Source organism: Onychostruthus taczanowskii, unplaced genomic scaffold (assembly GCF_017590055.1).
Source record: "Onychostruthus taczanowskii isolate IOZ18803 unplaced genomic scaffold, ASM1759005v1 scaffold101, whole genome shotgun sequence".
NCBI classification, from domain to species: Eukaryota; Metazoa; Chordata; class Aves; order Passeriformes; family Passeridae; genus Onychostruthus; species Onychostruthus taczanowskii.
Genome location: NW_024496638.1, coordinates 483847 through 503984, shown reverse-complemented (window position 1 = coordinate 503984; position 20138 = coordinate 483847). Strand labels below are relative to the sequence as shown.

The 20138-nt window shown below is 49.5% G+C and overlaps 2 protein-coding genes across 2 annotated transcripts; one reads left to right on the top strand and one right to left on the bottom strand.

The window, feature by feature from the left end:
* Positions 1 to 4: 4 nt before the first annotated feature.
* On the top strand, positions 5 to 7983 carry LOC121340180 (bestrophin-1-like). The gene is made up of 9 exons (XM_041412752.1): positions 5 to 1185; positions 1352 to 1446; positions 1960 to 2193; positions 2770 to 2924; positions 3631 to 3708; positions 5112 to 5264; positions 5702 to 5782; positions 6355 to 6506; positions 6777 to 7983. Exons 1-9 carry the CDS (start codon positions 1034 to 1036, stop codon positions 7954 to 7956), a joined length of 2280 nt encoding a protein of 759 aa, XP_041268686.1. The 5' UTR covers positions 5 to 1033; the 3' UTR covers positions 7957 to 7983.
* A 790-nt stretch (positions 7984 to 8773) lies between these two features.
* LOC121340172 (ferritin heavy chain) lies at positions 8774 to 12179 on the bottom strand. Its single transcript, XM_041412740.1, has 4 exons — positions 11926 to 12179; positions 10420 to 10566; positions 9846 to 9971; positions 8774 to 9102 (listed from the first exon to the last, which is right to left on the bottom strand). Exons 1-4 carry the CDS (start codon positions 12034 to 12036, stop codon positions 8944 to 8946), a joined length of 543 nt encoding a protein of 180 aa, XP_041268674.1. The 5' UTR covers positions 12037 to 12179; the 3' UTR covers positions 8774 to 8943.
* Between the last annotated feature and the right edge of the window lie 7959 nt (positions 12180 to 20138).

The following is a 20138-nucleotide window of genomic DNA, read 5'->3' as shown; positions in this document are numbered from 1 at the left end:
GTTAAATAGCAATGCCTGGTGACATGTTAGGATTCAGAAATACCAATAGTTCACACTGGATAATTATTTCTAATCCAAGAAATCATTCACCAATCTGCCTGGCATAGATAACACTGGTGTCTTGTTGTTTGTTGGGGTGTTTTTAAAATAAAGTCAGGTTTATGCAACCATGACTCTGATTATTAATTGATTAGAAAGAATTATTTATGCAAGTTAGACTAGAAGTGAAATGGGGATGCTGCATGTCTGGGGAGCATTTCAGGAGCCTGAATGCCTATTTTTCAGCCACTGTGATTTATTGTGTGACATATGGTTGAAGGAGAAGGGAGGTGGAGCTGCTGGAATTTGGGCCCTGTGAGCCTGGCCAAACTCCATCCCATAGATCTCCAACAGGGAAGGCTGCTCTGCCTACATGACTAGGACCAGCAGAGTGCACACAGCTATCCTTGCTGGGATGCCTTCATCTGGATCAGTTCCAAGAAATCTTTCTGGGGTTTTTCCTTTCCTTTGGGTTGGGGTTTTTTTTGGGTTTTTTTTCCCCAGCAGTATTTCAGGAAGATGTTTCCCAGCAAATAGGTTTACAGAAACATATTTGGAACAAAAAACATATTAAGAAAATTACTGGGCTAAGCATAAACTTTGCAGTTTGTGACCCTGAGATTAATCTTACCACAAGTGTTTTGTCAAAGGGGGTGGCACATGGGCTTTGTCCTCTTCAACCAACTAGCCCAACCTGAATGCTGACAAAAATCAAATACTAAAAACAGAGGGATCCACCAGAAAATACATTCTCGGTCACTATAACCAGACCAAAGACAGAGAAAAGATGGCAAACTCATCAACTTAATTGCCTGCTGTCAATTTCCTCCTGGTTTTCTGTGCTGCTGCCTACATCTTACCCAGCTTTTGATCTCAGCTTATTCTGTTTTCTCCTTCCTTCCCATCTTCCTTGGTGGGACACCTGGGATGTCCCTGTGTCTCCTCCTGCTCAAGCTCCAAGTCCCGCTTGTCATGTGCCTGCACAGGAGCTGTGATGACAGTGACCTACACCAACCGCGTGGCAGATGCCCGCCTGGGCACCTTCTCCCAGCTCCTGCTCCAGTGGAAGGGCAGCATCTACAAACTGCTCTACTCCGAGTTCCTGATCTTCATCTCTCTCTACTTCACCATCAGCCTTGTCTACAGGTGAGCAACTTCACACCCACAGCCTGGCCTGGGGCAGGACACAGGAGAAACACAGGATTGGGGCAGGGATCCTGCTGGGCAGGCACTTGCCAGACTCTGTTCACAGGAGGGAAGGAGAGGGGAGAGAGAAGGAATAGGAAGAACCGCTTCTGTTTGTCCGTTTTAGGCTGATCCTGAGTGAGAGCCAAAGGCTGATGTTTGAGAAGCTGGCGCTGTACTGCAACAGCTACGCTGAGCTAATCCCCGTGTCCTTCGTGCTGGGTAAGGAGCTGCCTGGAATCCAGCAGGGAGGGGAATGGGACAGCATTTCTTCTCCTTGGTTCGGCAGAGCTCAGCTGGCAGAGCAGGTCCCTCCCTCTGCCTTTGTAAAACTCCTCAAGTGGGATATATCCTTTATTGGCACAGCTGTGAGTGTCCCCAGCACAGGAGAGCAAGCTCCAAGTGGCACCAGATATGCCCAGGGGATTTGTGGCTGCCTCATCCCTGGAAGTTTTCAAGGCCACACTGGGTAGAGCTCTGAGCAACCTGGTCCAGTGGAAGATGTCCCTGTCCAGAGCAGGAGGTTGGAATGAGATCATCTTTAAGGTTGCTTCATAGAATCAGAACAGTTTAGGTTGGAAGTATGAAATCCAGCCTCCTTTTAGCATGGAGGACTGAATTCCCCTCCAGACATTCCTGCACCCATCCCGTGTGAGCAGGACAAGAGAAGGAGATCAGACAGAGTGGGAGGAAGAAGCTCTTTTCAGATGCCTGACTCTCTCAGCTCCCCTCTAGGTTTCTACGTGGCCCTGGTGGTGTCCCGCTGGTGGGCCCAGTACGAGAGCATCCCATGGCCAGACCGGATCATGAACCTGGTGTCCTGCAATGTGGATGGGGAGGACGAGTACGGGAGGCTCCTGCGCCGCACCCTGATGCGCTACAGCAACCTGGTCAGCGTGCTGATCCTGCGCTCCGTCAGCACCGCCGTCTACAAGCGCTTCCCCAGCATGGAGCACGTCGTGAGGGCAGGTCACCACTGCTCCTTGCTGCTCCTCTAGGGGCAGGGGGTCCTGGGAAAGGTTCTTTGGAAATGGGGTGGTGCTGTTCCCTCAGGGCAGGTGGGAATTCGAGCCCCAAGTCTCTGAGCTTAATTGCTGGGCACACTGCATCTTCTGGGGAGATGCTCCTCAAGGTGCAGCAGAGTTCCCAGTCTGCCCACATTGTCTGGGTTCCTTCGGCAATCCACAGAGATGTGATGTTGCTGGCCTCTTAAAAAGAAAAGGCACTTCAGGGACACAAATGATCCCATTCTCAGCAAGTATCTATGGACACCAGGCAGCTGCACCCTCAGCAATGTTTTATCTCCCTGATGGCTCTGATCTGATGTGCTGCAGACATCCAAAGTGAAATCCCATTATCCCACCTCCATGACTCAATGTTTTAACAAGGAGACTTGTCCTTCTGCATGTCTTCCCAAATTCTGAGTCTTTCCTGGGATTTTTAGGGAGGGCCGAGGCATCCAACTGAGATTCTTTCATTTCAGACCAGATCAGTTCTTTCTGCCTTCTATGTCCATCCCCCTCCCAGCTGCTCTTTTCCATCTAGGCCTCATGACACCAGAAGAGCACAAGAAGTTTGAGAGCTTGAATTCCCCCCACAACAAGTTTTGGATCCCGTGTGTGTGGTTCTCCAACCTGGCTGTGAAGGCCAGGAATGACGGCAGGATCCGGGACAGCGTGCTGCTCCAAGGCATCCTGAATGTGAGTGACAGAGGGGACAGGCAGGTCTTTGAGATCCTGGGGAACGGGAGGCACCTATGAAACAGGTCCTTGACACATTCCAGAACAGCCAGTGCCCGTGGAGGTTTCTAGGATCCAGATGGAAAGCTACAAGGAAGAATATATCTGGAAGTCTAGGAGAGGTCAAAAACATCCTCAGCAACTGAGGTCCTGTAGAAAACATGGCTATTAAAAACTCTTAGACAGTTTTGGGCAACAGGCCATGCTCCACAGGCAAGACCTGGCAACAATCCCTGCCCAGCTGCACAGAAAAAGGCTCTGGAGCAGCTCCTCCTTCTGGGTAGTCATGTGCAGAGAAAGTCATGTGGTGTCTGTTCCCTGGAGCAGCATTCATCTCCCCAGAGACAGAGAAACCTCCCTCTGGGATATTTATCTACAGACAGGAGAGAGAAATGGATGCTCCTGAGGGTATTCTTGGCCTCACCTGTTGGCTGCTCATTTTGTGAGGAGGAACTCTGCTGTGAAGTGAGCCAGGAAGGGGTCTTGGGCTCAGGGGGAGACACTCAGGCAGCAGGGAATTCCTCCAAGGCTGAGACTGAGACCCCCTTCCAGAGAAGGTATAAGCAGAAGGGAAAGGGCTGGAGCAATGCAGAACAGTGGTGCTGTAGAGGCTCTGCAAGGAGATGGGAAGTTATCCTCACATGCCATTCCCTTTTCCCTGCTGCAGGAGCTCAACACCTTGCGCAGCCAGTGTGGGAAACTCTATGGATATGACTGGATCAGCATCCCTCTGGTCTACACCCAGGTGAGAAGGGAATCTCCCTGCTCCACCACTGCCCGTGCACATCCCCACTTACACCCACACCTGGAATGGTCTGGGCTGGAAGGGACCATAAAGCTCATCCAGGGACACCTTCCACTATCCCAGCTTGCTCCAAGCCCTGTCCAACCTGGCCTTGGGTGCACCCAGGACTGGGGCAGCCACAGCTTCTCTGGAAAACCTATGCCAGGGACTCACACCTTCTTAGTAAAGAATTCCTTCCTCATATCTAATCTAAACCTGCCCTCTATCAGTTTAAAACCATTGTTCCTTGTGCTATCACTATCTGCCTGTGTAAAAAGTGCCTGTGCCTCTCCTTCCTTTCCATAAGCCCCTGTAAGGCACTGGAAGGCCACAGCCTCCCCAAAAGCTCATCTGCAGGCTGAACAACCCCAGCTCTCTCAGCCTATCTTTGTAGAAGTGCTTCATACCTGACCCACTGTGAAAAATGCAGGTTACTCTTGAATCCCTCACCCCCACCTGCACACATCATCTCTCTTCCACTGGTACCTCAGCACACACCCAGCCCAGCCTGCTTTCCCTAACTCAGACACATCCATCTCTCCAGAAACAACCTCTATCCAGGGCTAACAAATCCACACAGACCTATGGAAAACACAGGAACACACAGACACACTCCCTGCACCACCTTGCAGGGATCACATCCCGGGAAGGTTGTGCCAGGCGTGTACTCAGCTGTTTATCAGCCCAGGCAGACACTTTGGCACCACCTTGCTCCTTTGTCTCCTACAATCCAGCTGCTCAGATAACAGGGATGCCCTTCACCACGAAATAGGAGCCGTTGTTGCTGCTCTGGCAGTGCCAGAGGTTAGTGGGGAACATGTAAAGCGTATTCCTGTTTTGAACCCCCTTGTTTTTATCAAGGGACCACGTGACATTCTTGGTTACTTTTAACTTGAAAAGGGGAAGTTTCCAGTCCTGTGGTGACAGGAAAAAGCACAAAGCTCAGCATAGCCTGAAATCCAGGCAGGAAAATATTAATAAAAGCTCAGCATGAGGAGAAGGAAGGAGCAAATAGAAGTGCCAAGGTTCTCTTCCCAGACTTGGAAGCAGCCTGCCAGCATGGACTGAGCCATGAGACAGCTTCCAACCCATCCAGGATGTCATGTGCTTGCTGCCACTGGCCTGTGACACCTGCACAGATATCATTTCAGGGACAGCACACAGTGTACATAAAAGCTGCAGGGAAAAGGGAATGCCTGTAGCTTTCTGCAGGGAAATGCATCCTCCTGCAAAAAGCCTGTCAGAACTGAATCCAAGGCTTCCCAGAGGCTACAGAGCTTGGCTTTGGAATTGTGTGGGGTGGAACTGAAGGGAGATGCGGGGAACTCACGCTGCCCTGGTGTGTCCCTTGGCATTCTTCCCAGGTGGTGACTGTGGCCGTTTACAGCTTCTTCCTGGCCTGTCTGATTGGGAGGCAATTCCTGGATCCAGAGAAAGCATACCCAGGCCATGAGCTGGATCTCTTTGTGCCCGTCTTTACATTTTTGCAATTCTTCTTCTATGCTGGCTGGTTAAAGGTAAGTCCAAGAAAACATGCTGGAGTTGGAATCTGACCCAGCCAAGGGTTTTTCCCAGTGTGAGATCATCAGGAACCCTGCTGTGTTCTTTGATCTATGGGCAATAACAGGAAGCCAAGAGGGGCTGAGGAAGTGCCAGGACTTTCTAATTTTCCAACTGCCTCGTTCTGGACACCAGCTGCACTTTTCCTAGGCTTTGGTCCTTACTAGAGGGGAAAAAAGGAGCTCCTTAAGTTGCAGGAGGGTTGTGTGAGCTGGGGGGAGTTATTATAAATTCCAGTGTCTCCCAGCCCCTGGGATGCTTCCACTTTTAACACACCCCCTTTTGGGAAGAAAAACATGGCTTGGAATTCAAGGGACATCACACCTGACTTCTCCCTGCATGGAAAAGGGCAGGGATGACAATGGTGACTTTGCTGTCTGCTCTCCACATGCAGGTGGCTGAGCAGCTCATCAACCCTTTTGGGGAGGACGACGATGACTTTGAAGCCAACTGGCTCATTGACAGAAACCTGCAGGTAAAGGGGAGGAAGATTCACCAGGTGAGCCTCACCTGAAGAGGAACACCAAGGCAGGACAGTGACCAAGTTCCCCTGCAACACCTCTGCCTCCACCTCCCTGCCTGCAATGGGAGAGGTCCTCCCAATGCACAGCAGGGATTTTGGGGCTTCTGGCATATCTTTGTACACAGAGGCTGCCTGCAGCTTCAGTCCATGCTCTGGCACATGGGATAGATCAAGGCTGCTTGTTTCAGGACCCAGCTGCCTTGGAATGACACATCATTCCTGCCCCTCCTTTCTTACCCTGTGTCCATCTAAAACTGCCTCCTCTGCTTTCTGCCATGCAGTAACTCCACACCTTTCTGTCCTAATGAGTCTGTTGCTTTCCTGTCTCCTTCAGCACCATTTTCCTTCCAATTAATCAAATCTCTGTGAGAAACAACCCAAATGACAGGAAACCACAGCAACCCCAGCCACTTGCCTGGCTTCCGCGCTGCACCGCTTCCTCCAGCTCCGTGTTCCTTTGTCCCTCGATAACAGGCACACAAAATGCTCCTCACCCCATGTGACATTCCTGCTGTCCCCCACAGGTCTCCCTCATGGCAGTGGATGAGATGCACCAGGATTTACCCATTCTGGAGAAGGACCTCTACTGGAACGAGCCCGATCCCCAGCCACCCTACACCGCAGCCACTGCTGAGTATAAGCGCCCATCCTTCCTGGGCTCCACTTTTGACATCAGGTGAGTGCAGGGACAAAGTGTCACAACACCTAGATCAGGTTTTATTGGGACATTACACTTGAGGAGCTTTTAGGCTCACCCACGACAGCCAACATTCTCCATGGAAAAGGATAAATCTAACCTCTTTTCCTCACTCACCTGTATGATGAGCATCCCTGTTTTGGGGGGCTAATGGCAATACAGGGAGAGGCTTGCCACTGGCAGCAGCATTCCCAGGAGATCCCTCCCCTCCCCCTGTGGCTGTGTAACAGTCCACTTTGCCTTTCCCAGCATGCAGAAGGAAGAGATGGAGTTCCAGCCCCTGGAGCAGATTAAAGAGAACGAGGAGGCCAACCACTCCACTCCCTTGCTGGGACACCTGGGCCGCCTCCTGGGTGTCCAGTCCCCAAACTTCTCCAGGTCCTCTTCCCGGATGAACCTGCTGCGCCGGCGAGGAGATCCCGCGTCGCCCTTCTCCCATTATACCTACCAGGACATGGGGAAGGTCGGAAGTCCTTGTGGCATCAATCAGCCAAGAGGAGACTCCCAGGAGCAGTGGGACAGCGAAGAGGGAAAACTAAGGGAGTTTGACGCTTTCATGTCCACCCCCTTTTACGAGAGGCCTGGGTTCTACAGCGCTCCGCAGACGCCCATCAGCTCCATCCCCATGATTTTCCCTTCCCGGCGCCAAGGGCGCAAGAAGCCACCGGCACTCTCCAGCATCGCTGCGTGCTCCACTTCCCTTCGGGATGTCATTGTCAACGCCTCCCCTTCGAGGGCCAGTGATGTGGACAAGAGCCAGAGCTCCCTGGGCTCTGCTGCAAAGGAAACCTTTGTTTGGCCAACAGAGCGGAGCAAAGGTCCTGACTCCGTGGCTGTGACAGTAGAAGAAGGAAAGAGCAGCTCCAGGGAAGCAGCCACCACGGGAAGTCCAGGAGCACAGTCCACAGCGTCCAACAGCCCCAAATTCCCCTTCCTACCAGAGACCCCTGAGCATGAGAAACACAGCAGCTTCAAAAGCCTGAAGAGCTCCAAAGCCTCACGCCCACCCTGGCTAAACCTGGAGAGCACGGCCTCAGCCACTCCCAGTTCTGAGCATTCCAGTGCCTTTCACACCCCCAGTAACAAAACCCCCGGAGGCAGCACCTCCCTCTGCTTCTCCTTCACTCCTGTCACCTCTCCAGCCCTGGAAAGGTCCCACAAAGGCAACCTGGGCCCTGAGGCTTGCAGCCTCAGTTTGGAAGATGCAGCCAGTGCTCCAGAGCAGCACCCAGAGGTTTCCAGGAACATGAGAGACACTGGGAATGGAAACACCAACCCCTCAGCTCCTAAAGAGCCCAGGAGAGCAGAAAGTCCATCCCCCAATGACTCTGGAATCTCCCTAGCTGAGGGTGACTACGTGGGGCTGATGGAGGTGATCCTGGAGGCCAGTGAAAGCCCAGGGGAGGAGCAGATAGACCAGTATAGCTAAAGGGGAATCCATGGGATACCTGCCTTATCTTGGCACTCACCCAAACAGAGGTGCTGGACATGCAGCTGGAGCTCAGCTTGGGCTGAAACCAGCACTAAGGACACACTGCTCCTGGCCTCAGCTACAGCAGCAGCATGAGACACAACTCATGTTGCAACAGGAACAGAAGCACCCAAAAAACCCGACCTGTAGCAGAAGAACAAGACTTTGAGTGTTAAATATTGCAGGTAGCAGCCTGACCAGCCAGGTGCACCCCAGAACAGGAGCAGAGTTCATGTGGATACCTCCCTACTCCTCACAGCAAGAATGAGAACTTGAGTCCTTTCTCAAGCAGGACTTGCACTCCTACCAAGATAGTCCAGGGAACAGTAAGGGACTGAAGAACGTCCCATCACTTGTGATGCAGACCCACAGTGTTTCTTCCAGTCCTGTCTGGCTAGTGTTTTCCAGTACTGGGATAAGGCAAGGTAAGGGCTTGCCAGCACAGGCATCTGCCCAGCACACTGCTTCCTTCTGAAGTTCTGCATCTCCCACCAGGAATTTGACAGTGCTCAGAGAAAGCTGGATGGCAGCAGACATCACTCAGCTGATTTTTACTGCCCACCCTCAGAAAATAAAAAGCAAGGCTCAAGCCCAGGACCTTGGTTTCATTTCCTCATTTTAGTTCCCTGCAAGAAATTTAAAGAAACAAAAGAGGTTTTCCTACTTCTGCCTTCAGCAGCAGCTGCAAATCCCCCATGTCACACAACAAATTTACCTCCCACTGCCTTCACTACAGCTGCCTACTCTCCCTCCAAACTAAACAGGAAAAGCCAGCTGGAACCAAGTCACTTTATTGGCTGGAGGGCAGTACATAAAACATGAACAGAACAGGGGATATTTGGTACAGAGTATGGAACTGTTTATCTAGGTAGCTGAAGCTGCATGCACGGCTGGACAGTAAGAAGGAGTCCCAGTGAAACCCACAGCATGGCTCTTGGCAAGGCTTCAGCTGTGACACTCCCCGAGGGTGTGCTTGTCGAAGAGATACTCTGCCATGCCGTATTTGGGGGCCCCCATCTTGCGCAGGTTGGTCACGTGGTCACCCAGCTCCTTGATGGCTTTCACCTGCTCATCCAGGTAATGGGTCTCAATGAAGTCACACAACTGAAAGGGAGACCAGAGGTTTGAATTCAGGCCCGAAACCCTACTGAGCCTCTCTAAGGAAAGGAGAGGATGCAGAATTTTCAAGCTGAGAGGAAGCAGCCTCTAGTTTTATTGCAGAACAAGATCAAAGTGAGCCAGGCTTAGGTAGGCTCACTTGCTCCAGAACCCTGCAGAGCCAGGCAGCTCAGGAAGCCTCTCCTCTTCCTCACGGCAGGAAGCATTAGCCAAGCTCCTGAGCAGATCTGAGACACCCTCAGTGCACAGCAAACTCACAGCAGTGAGGATTCACACCACTGGTTTTGTTTCAAGAATTCCTTCTAACTTAGGCAGGACACTCCAAAGAGTGCTTGGATCCCACATGTATTAATCTCTTCCTGATATTAAGTAACCCCAATCCAGCCTTACCAAACCTTCCATCTGAAAAGAACTGTGTTTACAGACACTGTTCTGAAACACCAGAGCTTTTAATATTCCAAAGCAACTCTGGAATTTTGTGGCGAAAAAACCCTCATGACAAAAAGCCTTAAAAAGATGGAACTCAACCCCCTCAGAAATGGTCTCCATAGAGACTGCTCACAGACACTTCAGGGGGAATAAAGCAAGTCCCTGTCACTAAATGCTTCTAGAAGGACAGCAATAACCCCAGCAAACTCCTGGCTCACAGCTTTTACAACACCAGGGACACAGCTCAGCCCCAAAGCCACATGGTTACAAGACACACCCTTGGGTCAGCATGCACTTACGTGTGGGTCGTTCTTTTCGGTTGCCAATTTGTGCAGCTCTAGCAGTGATTGGTTCACGTTTTTCTCCAGGTGCAGGGCACACTCCATGGCAGTCAGGCCATTCTCCCAGTCATCACGGTCTGGCTTCTGAAAGGGGAAAGCACAGGACATGTTTTCTGTAAGAACCCACAGACCAGCAGGGTGGAGAACCTTTAGATCACACACAAAGCCTAAACCAAGTTTAGGCATTTATGCAAAGTCAAAAGTTTGAAGTGCACCCTCAGAACAGAACTGAGCAAACCATTAAGTCCCACTTCTCAAAACAGTGCACAGAGCACATCTGCTCTCTGTTAAGTTTAATGATGGTGATGAACCATTTGCCTTCTGGCTCTGCCCTCACCCCACAGCAAACAACCCGGGGCTCAGCACCCTCTCCTTACACAAGCAGCACTTTTTTATTAGCCAATCAGCACAAATAATCCAACTGCTCCACATGTCAAATCACTGTGCCTCTCCAGAGCCAGCTGCTGCTCCTTCTGGGGAGGAGCCAGAGGAAAATTCATCCCCTTCCAGCTGAAGGCAGCCCCCAGCTCACCTTGACATCCTGCAGGAAGATGCGCCCGCCTCTCTGGTTCTGCAGCTTCATCAGCTTCTCAGCGTGCTCCCGCTCCTCGTGGGACTGATGCAGGAAGTACTTGGCAAAGTTTTTCAGAGCCACATCATCCCGGTCAAAGTAGTAGGACTGAAAAATAAAAAAAGAGTTCACAGGCTCTAAACCTCTGCTTCAGGATGGCTGCAGTCCAAGCCCAGGCCAGAAAGGCAGTGTGGAACAATTCTCCTCTTAGTATAATTTGATTTTTCCAGCTAGGATTAAATTTTAACCTGCACCCCTACCAAGGGCACAAATAAAATGGTGTTTGTGTCCTTGACTCAGTTCTAAAAACACAAAACCAAAAAAAACTGAAACCCCACTGATATCTGTTCTGAGCACCATTAAACTGCAGCCTTGAAAGGCCTTTTCCAAGGAGAAATCTTTCCTTTGTTTGCCCGAGCTTGTTTACAATGACGACATAGCAAGTCAGGGTCATGACTTGCAACATCACGTAAAGGTGAGCCAAGAACTTTTAGGTACTCCTGCAATAAAGCTGTCTTGCTCCACTGGGCTTTCCAGGGATTAGACTAAGGAAAGCACTTTCTACTTTTCTGTGGGGAAAAAAAGTGACATTTAAAATACAAGAGATAAACTGAACTACAATATGAATTTAAAAGCAACTAAAATATGAATTAAGCTACTTTTCTGAAAGCAAAAAAAAACCCTGTTACTGCAGTTAGAAGCTGTGACACAGCTTGTTTATTCCTTGGTCAGAACCATTACCAGGATTCAATGGAAGTTCTGTATGAACTGCCAATTATTTACCAAGCTACTACATTACTCTCTGTTCTTAGACCAGCGGCCTGGAGGCTCGAGGCAAAGCACCGGCGCTTGTGTACCACTATCACCCACCAAGAGAAGCTCAAAACAGGGCTTAGAACCTAATTAACACAGAAAAACAGCTACAAAATACGTGCCACAACACAGCACAGTGTCCCTAGGAAGCCCCAACGTCCCAGCACGCCCAAAGCACCAGGATTGCTGCACAGAGGTCAGGGAACGGCTATAATGGGCGCCTCGGGCTAAAGGAGACATGTAAACAGAGAGCCCAAAGAAACCACGGATCTCTACCGATTCCTGGAGGAAAACCCGAGCCTGGGAGGCGAGCACGCCTGCGGGAAAGGTGCCAGGAGCCTCCTTAGGCACCTCCCGCTCCCCTGCCCGGCCCCAAGGGCAAAGGCGCTGAGCGCGGCTGATAACAGAGCCGCCAAGGGCAACGGCCGCGGGGCCGCGGAGCAGGCGAGATAAAAGGGCCTCACCTACACCCAGGGGACAGCCCAGACGGGCCTGAAGGCAGCGGGGGGGAGGAGGCGGAGAAAGAGAAAGAGGAGGAGGAGGAGCTGGGCGCGCAGGCACCGCCCAGCACCCAGGAACCCCCCGCCGAGCAAGGCCCTCGTGCAGCCCCTTTATCCCTCGCAGGACCCTTCCCTCACCCCGCCGCGCCCTCACCATGCTGAGGTACACGTAGGACGCGTAGAGCTCCAGGTTGATCTGGCGGTTGACGGCGGCCTCGCAGTCCTGGTGGTAGTTCTGGCGCACCTGAGAGGGGGGCGCTGCCATGGCTGGGCTGCTCCGGTGACTGTATACACGGCGGTGTTGGAAAGGGGTGGCGGCGGGCCCGAGCGCGGCCGGTTCCGTCCAAGCACTGTTGACGCAGGAACCCGCTTCGCTCCGCCGCCGACGCGCTGTGAGGGAAGCCCGCCCGCCGACGCGCCTTTTATACCGCGGCGCGCCAGGCCACGCCCCCACGAAGGCGCGGGGCGTCCCGGCGCCCTTCTGCTGGCCCGGCGTGACTCAGCACCCGCCCAGGCCACGCCCACGGCGGGGCGGGGCCACCCCCCCGCGCGCCGCCGCTTCCCGCCGCGCGCGCGCCGTCCATCCCGGTATGGCCCGTGTTGGGAAACCCCCTCACAAGCCTCCAAGCCCGGCCATTTCCCCTCGAGCACGCTGCCAAGCCTGCTGCCCACCCGTGCCCCGCATCCTGCATCCCTCCGGGAACGGGGGCTCCGCCGCTGCCCCGGGCCGTTGGTGCCAGTGCCTGAGCCCCCCTCGCTGTGAGAAGAAAAAGTTCCTAAAATCCAAGTTAAACCCAGAAACTGAAGGGCAAATGTCAAAAGCTGGACCTGTTGGTAATGAGATGACTATTTCAGGTGATTTTGGTGCTATCCCAGTCACTCAATGTGTGCCATCATTTATTTTCAATAAACCTCGGGTTTTTCAGTCTTTCAGTTCAGTCATTAATTTACAATAAGCACTGGAGTATTTTAGTATCTGCTTTCTTAAATTTTAACCAGATTACAAGGGAATACAAAATGCTTAAACTGAGATCATCCCCTAGCACTGAATGCCCCAATCTTGGCTTTTCCCAAGCCAACGTTCAACCCTGGCTTTTCCCAAGCTAATGTTCCTGCTGAAATCCACCAGAAATACAATTTACTGAGCCTGTAAGCTCAGAATAAATATTTTTTCCTCTGCGTACTACACCTGCAAACTCAGATTAAATATTTTTTTCCTGTATGTACTCAGAGCATAAACTCAGATGAAATAATTGTTTCCCTCTCACCAGTTCTTTCTACACGTTTTTATCTGGTCTTTGACCCTTCCCGGCACTGTGGGATGTCCCACGCGTGACTGCACCAGTGCCTCTGTGTGGGTAAAGGGCAGCACCAGAGCATTTTTCCAGACACTCCAAATGCCCTGGAGGGAACAGGGAGCCTCGGCCTCCCTTTGTTTCAGGGTTTTCTGCTGCTCCTGTCGGTTAACCATCACAAGTAATTAAGATCTATAAGATAACGTGGGTCATACCTATGCTTCAGCAGGCTGCCAGGTACATTTCGAATCTCCTGTTCTCCTCCCACATAAATGCTTATGTAAAAGAAAAAAAAAAAAAAAAGTAGCTGCTGGGCAGACTCTTTTTTAATATATTCTTTTCTTTATTACTGTGTTTACAGTGGAGTGTCTTCACAACAGGAACATCAAACAAACTGCATAATTGCAAAGTTTGTAACAGGAATATTTCCTCTGCAGCTCGGACAGTCTGTGCCACTCGTGATCGCACGTCAGTAGCATTAGGGAAGTCCCAAATTCTGCTTTCTGGAGTTGCACAATGCACATTGTGTTTGATGACAGCAGATTTGCACGGTCAGGAGAGGAAACACGGGGTTGCACAGCCATGGGGGTCATGTCTTGGTAACCAAGGTGAAGAATTCAACACTCTGCTCTCACACAGGATTCAGTTCAGCCATTCCCAGATCTTTCCTGTCCCAAATTACTGTTTTAATTTCGACTCTACTTCATATTTTTTCCTCATGACTCGGTTCAGACCTCCTTTAATCTTGTGCTGCTCTTTGTGAAAATGCATTTATAATGAAATCCCTGAATGATTTGGATTTGAAGGGACCTTAAACATCATCCTGTTCCACCCCTGCCATGGGCAGGGACACCTCCCACTATCCCAGGTTGCTCCAAGCCCGATCCAGCCTGGCCTTGGGCACTTCCAGGGATCCAGGGGCAGCCACAGCTCCTCTGGGCAACCTGTGCCAGGGCCTCTCCACCTTGGCAGGGAAGAATTCCCTCCTAAATGTGAAAGTCACTTGTGGAAACCCAGGGCACTGGGAATATTTCTCTGTCTGCTCTGGGGTGCCCTGACCCCCAGGGGAGCACTGACTTTGACCCTCATTCATGGAGACAGTTTCCTAGACTTCAACATAGGAAATAGACCAGAATCCACAAAAGTGTGAAATAGATTATAGAGAGTAGTGTAGGTGTATTACTTGGTGAGAAATGTAGGTTTTGGGATTTTTAGTATGTTGTGGATGAAGATGGAGGGCACAGGGTGCTGTCCTGGGTTGCTTCTTCGTGCTTCTTCTTCCTTCTTCTTCATGGGTTTGGGTGGCATTTTGTAATTGGGCAGAAATTGCATTGAGGGCTCTTTGGGATCAGTTATTGCGTTAAAAGGGAAAATAATCTAAGTGTCAGTTCTTAATTAGGAAATTTAGTCTTAAAAGTCCTTGTAACAAAAAATTGTTAGCCATTTTGTGCCTTCTAATGAAAAACTGCCGAACTCACAGTAATGAAACTGTTTTACTAATAAGAAATAATAAAACACTTGAGTCCAAACTAAACGGGAAAATAATCTAAGTGTCAGTTCTTAATTAGGAAATTTAGTCTTAAAAGTCCTTGTAACAAAAAATTGTTAGCCATTTTGTGCCTTCTAATGAAAAACTGCTGAACTCACAGTAATGAAACTGTTTTATTATAAGAAATAATAAAACACTTGAGTCAAAAAACAAATTACTATCTCAAGTGCCTTCAATCCAGACCCAAAAAAAACAACGACTAGTACCCTACAGTCACTTGATGGAAAGCCCAGCCTGAGTAAGGTGATGCTTTTAGCAGGCTTCTTCCTAAGAATGCCTGTAAAGTTCTTTAGGAAAAAAAACTCTTTACTGCTTAGGGAGAAATTCTTCCCTTAATTTAGTACTTTTTTACCCCCTCAGTATTCCAGCTGCCCAGGGCCTGCTCCGTGCTCTCGGTTTGAATTCATGTCCCTCTCAGCTACTTTCTTGGGCTGAAGTAGAGGCATGTTCATGCTGCCCACATGCAAAAACAATGTATTGTTGGCCTACACAAGCTTCAAATTGTTGAAGACAATCCCTGTTTTCCTTTGGATGATATCCCATCAGGAACAATGGAGCAAGCTCTCTTGTTGTTTACAGCTTAGCTACCGTACACAGGGCACAGACCCCAAAATCCGCCCATTTAGGGGTAGTAAAGCTGGGTTTTAAGCATGCAGAAATAATCAGAGCTTCTTTGGTGAGTGTCTGCATGTGATACAGAAGGTTATTAGGTCAGAGATCAAGATATACCCAAAGGGAAAGTTTCCATGCCTCCTACCCCTACTTTAATATCATTTATCCTGACTCTACCTGTGCCCTTCTCATGCATGACCTTTCCAAAGGGGCAGAAAAACAGGACTCCTAAACAAATACTGGACAGTACTTGCCCAAAGTAAATTCTGAGACAGATTTTTGATGATACAGTCCCTGAGCAAAAACCTTGGCATGTGGCTTAGGCATCCAGTTAGACCTTCAGGGAGAGGGCTGCCTTGGTGTGAGCAGAGAGCCAGAATGCTCAGGAATGCATAAATTTCATTTCTCACCTGTAGAAATGCTTCACCTCTAGCTTTAAAACACTTGATTTGGCCGTGCTGGTTTAATGGCCAGAATAATAACAAGTCCATGTTAAAAATCAACAACTGTTCCCATTCCAGTGAGCAAGAAAGTGCTGAATATGCCTCAAATGTAAAATAAACAAAAATACAGTAACACTTTTTTTCCTTTTCTTTTTCTCTCTCTCTCTTTTTATTTTTTTTTCTTTTTTTTTTCCCCAAAGCTCAAAGTCCTGTAAATAAGAGAAATTGCATCCAGTCAAATATTTGTTATGGAGAACCTCCACTCCATCCACAAACTTCAGTGCCATTCAGCTTCCAGGCTTTATGTAAACACAAAAGCAACTCTAAACTTGGCTCCAAGGTTGATCATGCGTCTGGAAATTTGACACTGGTCTCAACTGTGAGTTTTGAAAGCTGCTTACTAAAAACATCTGGGCTCCACTTGCTCTGGGAGTTTAACTGAAAACTCCTTCTTGTCGCTCCTTGGGCAAAACACTCGGTGAAAACTTTCAATTTATTTCTTTTAGGTGCCTGAGTTTTTCCAAGTGGGAAACCCGGGATTTAGGCAACAAGTTTTCACTGGGTACTTCCAGCACAGAATGCAAATGGCTGGAATACACAGAGCTCCTGGCTCCTGGAAACACTCTCCAAAGGGAGACGGACAAAGGATGTTTGATGTTCTGCCGGGAAATTTGCTTTGGAGACCGAAAACGAAGCTGTTTTTATGCAGGAAAAAAGTCCAAACACAGAATAATCTGTAGCTTTGTACTACAAGATTTTATAGACAAGGACTATAAAACCCTCTTTAGACAGACATACTTCTTCTAAGTTGTGACACAGGATTTTTTTCTCTCTGTAGTATTTTTACACAGTCTAAACAAAATGGTGTAGGAGATTGTAATTCTCTAATTTGCCCAGAACACCCTTTCATTTATTTTTATTTCTTTTACAAGCCTTGTAAAAATACACTTAGAGCCAAGAGAGTGAGGAAGAACAATGTTAATAATATAGTAATTCTGTCAGCACAGCCAGAAGCAGGATCTGGTGAATTTACTTGGATGTATCATCCCTTTTTAAACTAACTTTCAGACTGACTCCCCTATCTGTGAGGGAAAAGCTCCATCCCTGATTCCAAAGGCAGCCTGTGCCCCAGGTGCACGTACAGGAGCTTTCACAACACGGATTTGTCCAGCTGCAAAAGCCACAATAAGTTTGATGTTGACATTCCACCACAGGCCATAATCCGCAATATTTGCTCTACTGCCATGATCCTCCCATGGTGCCATCCACCTTTTTTTCCCCCTCTCTCAGATTCACAGTTTTAAAAACAAGGGGGTGGGGGTCATTCTTATCCCCCGTTTCTGTTGTATTGAACTTTTTCTTCAAATACTGTACAAAAATTGCAAATAGACCACCCATCTAAAGTCAACAATTACAGGGAAATTTCTCAATACCCCACAAAAATCCCCTCCTTCTGAGCATGAATTCCCCTGGAAAACACTGGTGAGTGTTGAAGCCCTCATGGATCACCAGGCAGCTTTGATTCTAGACCCATGGGTGAAATGTTCTTTTTTTTTTTTTAAAAGAAGTTTTACTTGGGAATCAAAGTGACAAACAGGTTTCTCCCCCCTGAGGCCATCAGGTAATTTTGTGAGGGTGCACAAAGGTGTTCCTTGGATTTAGTGCAGCACTGAGTTTGAGCAGACACTAAATCTCTCAGAGGAGGCTGCTTTTATACTCAGCCACCCAAAAAGGGATGAGCAGCAAATGCTTTCAAGCATGAGGAGAAGAAACAAGCTTTTACAAGGAGCTGGCAGTTAAAGGACATGCAGCAGCCTGATAAAACACCACAAAAACAAGCAGTGGCCCATGGCTGATCTCTGTTGGGCAGGATGGGTGGGGGGCACCCCCGAACTGCTGGGCAGGTCTCTCCAGGAACTCATTCCGTGGCTCACTCAGAAGAAGTGAAGGGATTCAATCGATGTAGAGGGATGTTCTCAGCAGAGGGGAGGAACAGGGAGAGTTTTCTCTGGGCAGAGCTGGTTCCTGCTGTGCTGTGCTGGGACGGGACACCAAAAACACTCCTGTGGTTCACGCAGAGGCGCAGCCACAGCTCCACAGGTCCCACAGCCACATCCACCTTTCCTGCTGGGTCCAACTTCCTCCTAAGCCACGTTCAGGCCCTTGGCATCAAAGCAAAAATACTGAAAAGCAGCTCAAGGGGCTCATGTCGGGCCTAAAAAAGTTGTGCTGCTTGTGGAGCAGCGAGGCAGTGCTGAAGCGTGGAGTGCTGTCCTGGACACAGCTCCTTCCTCAAGGTGGGGAAGAGATCCAGAGGTGCTGTCCCTGCACACTGAACAAACTGGGGGAAAAAGCAAGGAAATTGAACAGAGAGAGAGAAATAAACCAGGGGAAATCATCACTGCTGTGTTGAGAAATGGCTGTGACCCTTGAAATCGGGTTGGCCTTCGGGATGGTGTTGAAGCTGTCGTGCTCAGCTCGGCAGATGTTGGGCCGTGCCCACAGATATCAGCGTTCCAGCAGGCCATAAAGCAGGGACAGAGAGGCCACCCACTCGGTGGGACAGGGAGATAAGGGGTCAGGACAGCCCCAGAGCCCCTCAGCAATCCTGCGGGGCTGTTTCAGACGCTCTGCTGGGCTGGGCAGAGCCCTGAACCTGGGCAGAGCACCCTGGCCTTCGTGCTCAGTGTCCTGGGAAGATGCTGCCATTAAAGCTGTGGAGGCAAAGCCCTCAGAGTCCCCTCAGCCAGAGGAGTGCTCTGCCTGGCCTGAGGAATCTTCCACCCACTTGCTTGCTCAGTCATGCATGGCCACAAACCTGTCTAAATAGGCAGCGATGACCAAGACTGAAACTCCAAATCAGGAACTTTCCAGTCTGACAAGTAAAAACAAACAAAAAAGATTTCCGCTCCACACGTACTTAGCACAGGCCAGGCCCTTCCTTGCCTTCTGTTTGGTGCTCTTGGCTCCTTCTAAAAGCCTCTGAGAAGGGACACAACCCACAGCAGGCTCAGAGGAAAGAAGATCAAACACTCCCACGGCCAAAAAGTGTTTTGTGTGGGGGTGTTTGTGCGTTGCATTCCTCACACAAACACCCCCACACCTCGTTTGTCTCTTTTCCCTGTCTCCGGCCACCCTGCTGACCCCTTAGAGCGTCTCTGCAGGCCGTGAACTTAGCAGAAAACAGCATTTTGGACCTGTTTCTTTTGGCCACTGGGTGGGTCTGAAAACTGCAGAGCTAGAGAGACACAGGGAGGAGCTCGGTGACTCGAGGGCAAAGGGTGATCACAGAGAATTTCCCCAAGACGCCAAGATCCCGAGGGGCAGGGGAGGATGTTCGCTCAGGCCCAGAAGGAAGAGTTCTCTGACAAAGCATTTTTCCAGTCAGGAGGTGCAGGTTGAGCAATGGGCTGACACCAGCTGAAACAACAGCCTGGGAGGGAGCAGAGGGATGCAAAACCACGAGGATATCTCTGAGGTCACCACGGAAAACAGTCTCTGAGTAAGAAGAAAAAAGAATTGCAGCACTGTTACTTCATCCAGGGAACTTTGTTCAATCAAGACCAGCAGGCTCAGCATGACCACGCAAAAAAAGCTACCAGGCTTTTATTGGAATTCCTGCCTGTATCCCTGCCTCAGGCAGCTTTAACTAGGAGTGGACTCTGCCTGGAAAAGGCAATTCCCACTTTATTCCCTGTCTGTGTTTACTCTGATCTGCTCTGGAGTCACCAGGCCGTACTGCCCTCCACATAAACAGAAGCATTTCAAGAGGAACAGGGAGGTTGTCAGAAAACATCCACTTCCAGAGTTTTCTGCTGGAAACCCTTTTCCTTCGAATCACCAGCCTTGCTGTGGTGAAAAAATGTTGTCACCACAAAATTCCTCAGGTGGGAAAGGTTCAATCCCTTCTTGCTAGATTCCAGAGGCCAGGAAAGCAGCTCAATCCAGAGAAAGGAGCATTTCCTGAACTTATTTATTAATAATGATATTATATTTATAATATTATAGATTCATATTTATTATTTCATAATAATTATTCAGTTATTTTAACCTAAACTGCCACACAGCCACTTCACAGGCCTACAGTGACAAGGATGGGAACAGAGCTGGGAATTGCAGAGATTGGAAAAGGAGGCAGGGGATTGAGAATCTGTGTTTTTACAAGGATTGTGTTTTTTTACCAGAATCTGTGTTTTTACAGCCACATCCAGCGTGAGAAGCACCAGTGCAGAGAGGCTGAGGAATAGGAAGAGAAAGTGACACCACCATTACTTTACATCAGCTGGAAACTTTCTCTTCTTCTTCTTCCAAGTCCTTCAGAAGTGGTTTCAGAAGTAATTGGGAGAAGACAGTTCTACCCCTTTCCCCATATCACCCTCCACAAAACCTGACAGATCTCTCTGTTTCAGGCAGTTCCTGCTTTCCTGTCGGGTGGGAGGCTGAGGATTGAGCAACAGCATCTCCAAAA

What these genes read in the sequence shown, in the direction of transcription:
- LOC121340180 (XM_041412752.1), top strand. Translation starts at nt 1,034, where the DNA reads ATGACAGTGACCTACACCAACCGCGTGGCAGATGCCCGCCTGGGCACC. An exon ending in ACCATCAGCCTTGTCTACAG is followed by an intron (nt 1,186 to 1,351) that starts GTGAGCAACTTC and finishes TGTCCGTTTTAG; the next exon opens with GCTGATCCTGAGTGAGAGCC. An exon ending in TGCTCCAAGGCATCCTGAAT is followed by an intron (nt 2,925 to 3,630) that starts GTGAGTGACAGA and finishes TCCCTGCTGCAG; the next exon opens with GAGCTCAACACCTTGCGCAG.
- LOC121340172 (XM_041412740.1), bottom strand. Translation starts at nt 12,036, where the DNA reads ATGGCAGCGCCCCCCTCTCAGGTGCGCCAGAACTACCACCAGGACTGC. An exon ending in CCTACGTGTACCTCAGCATG is followed by an intron (nt 10,567 to 11,925) that starts GTGAGGGCGCGG and finishes TTTATTTTTCAG; the next exon opens with TCCTACTACTTTGACCGGGA. An exon ending in TCTTCCTGCAGGATGTCAAG is followed by an intron (nt 9,972 to 10,419) that starts GTGAGCTGGGGG and finishes TTCCCCTTTCAG; the next exon opens with AAGCCAGACCGTGATGACTG.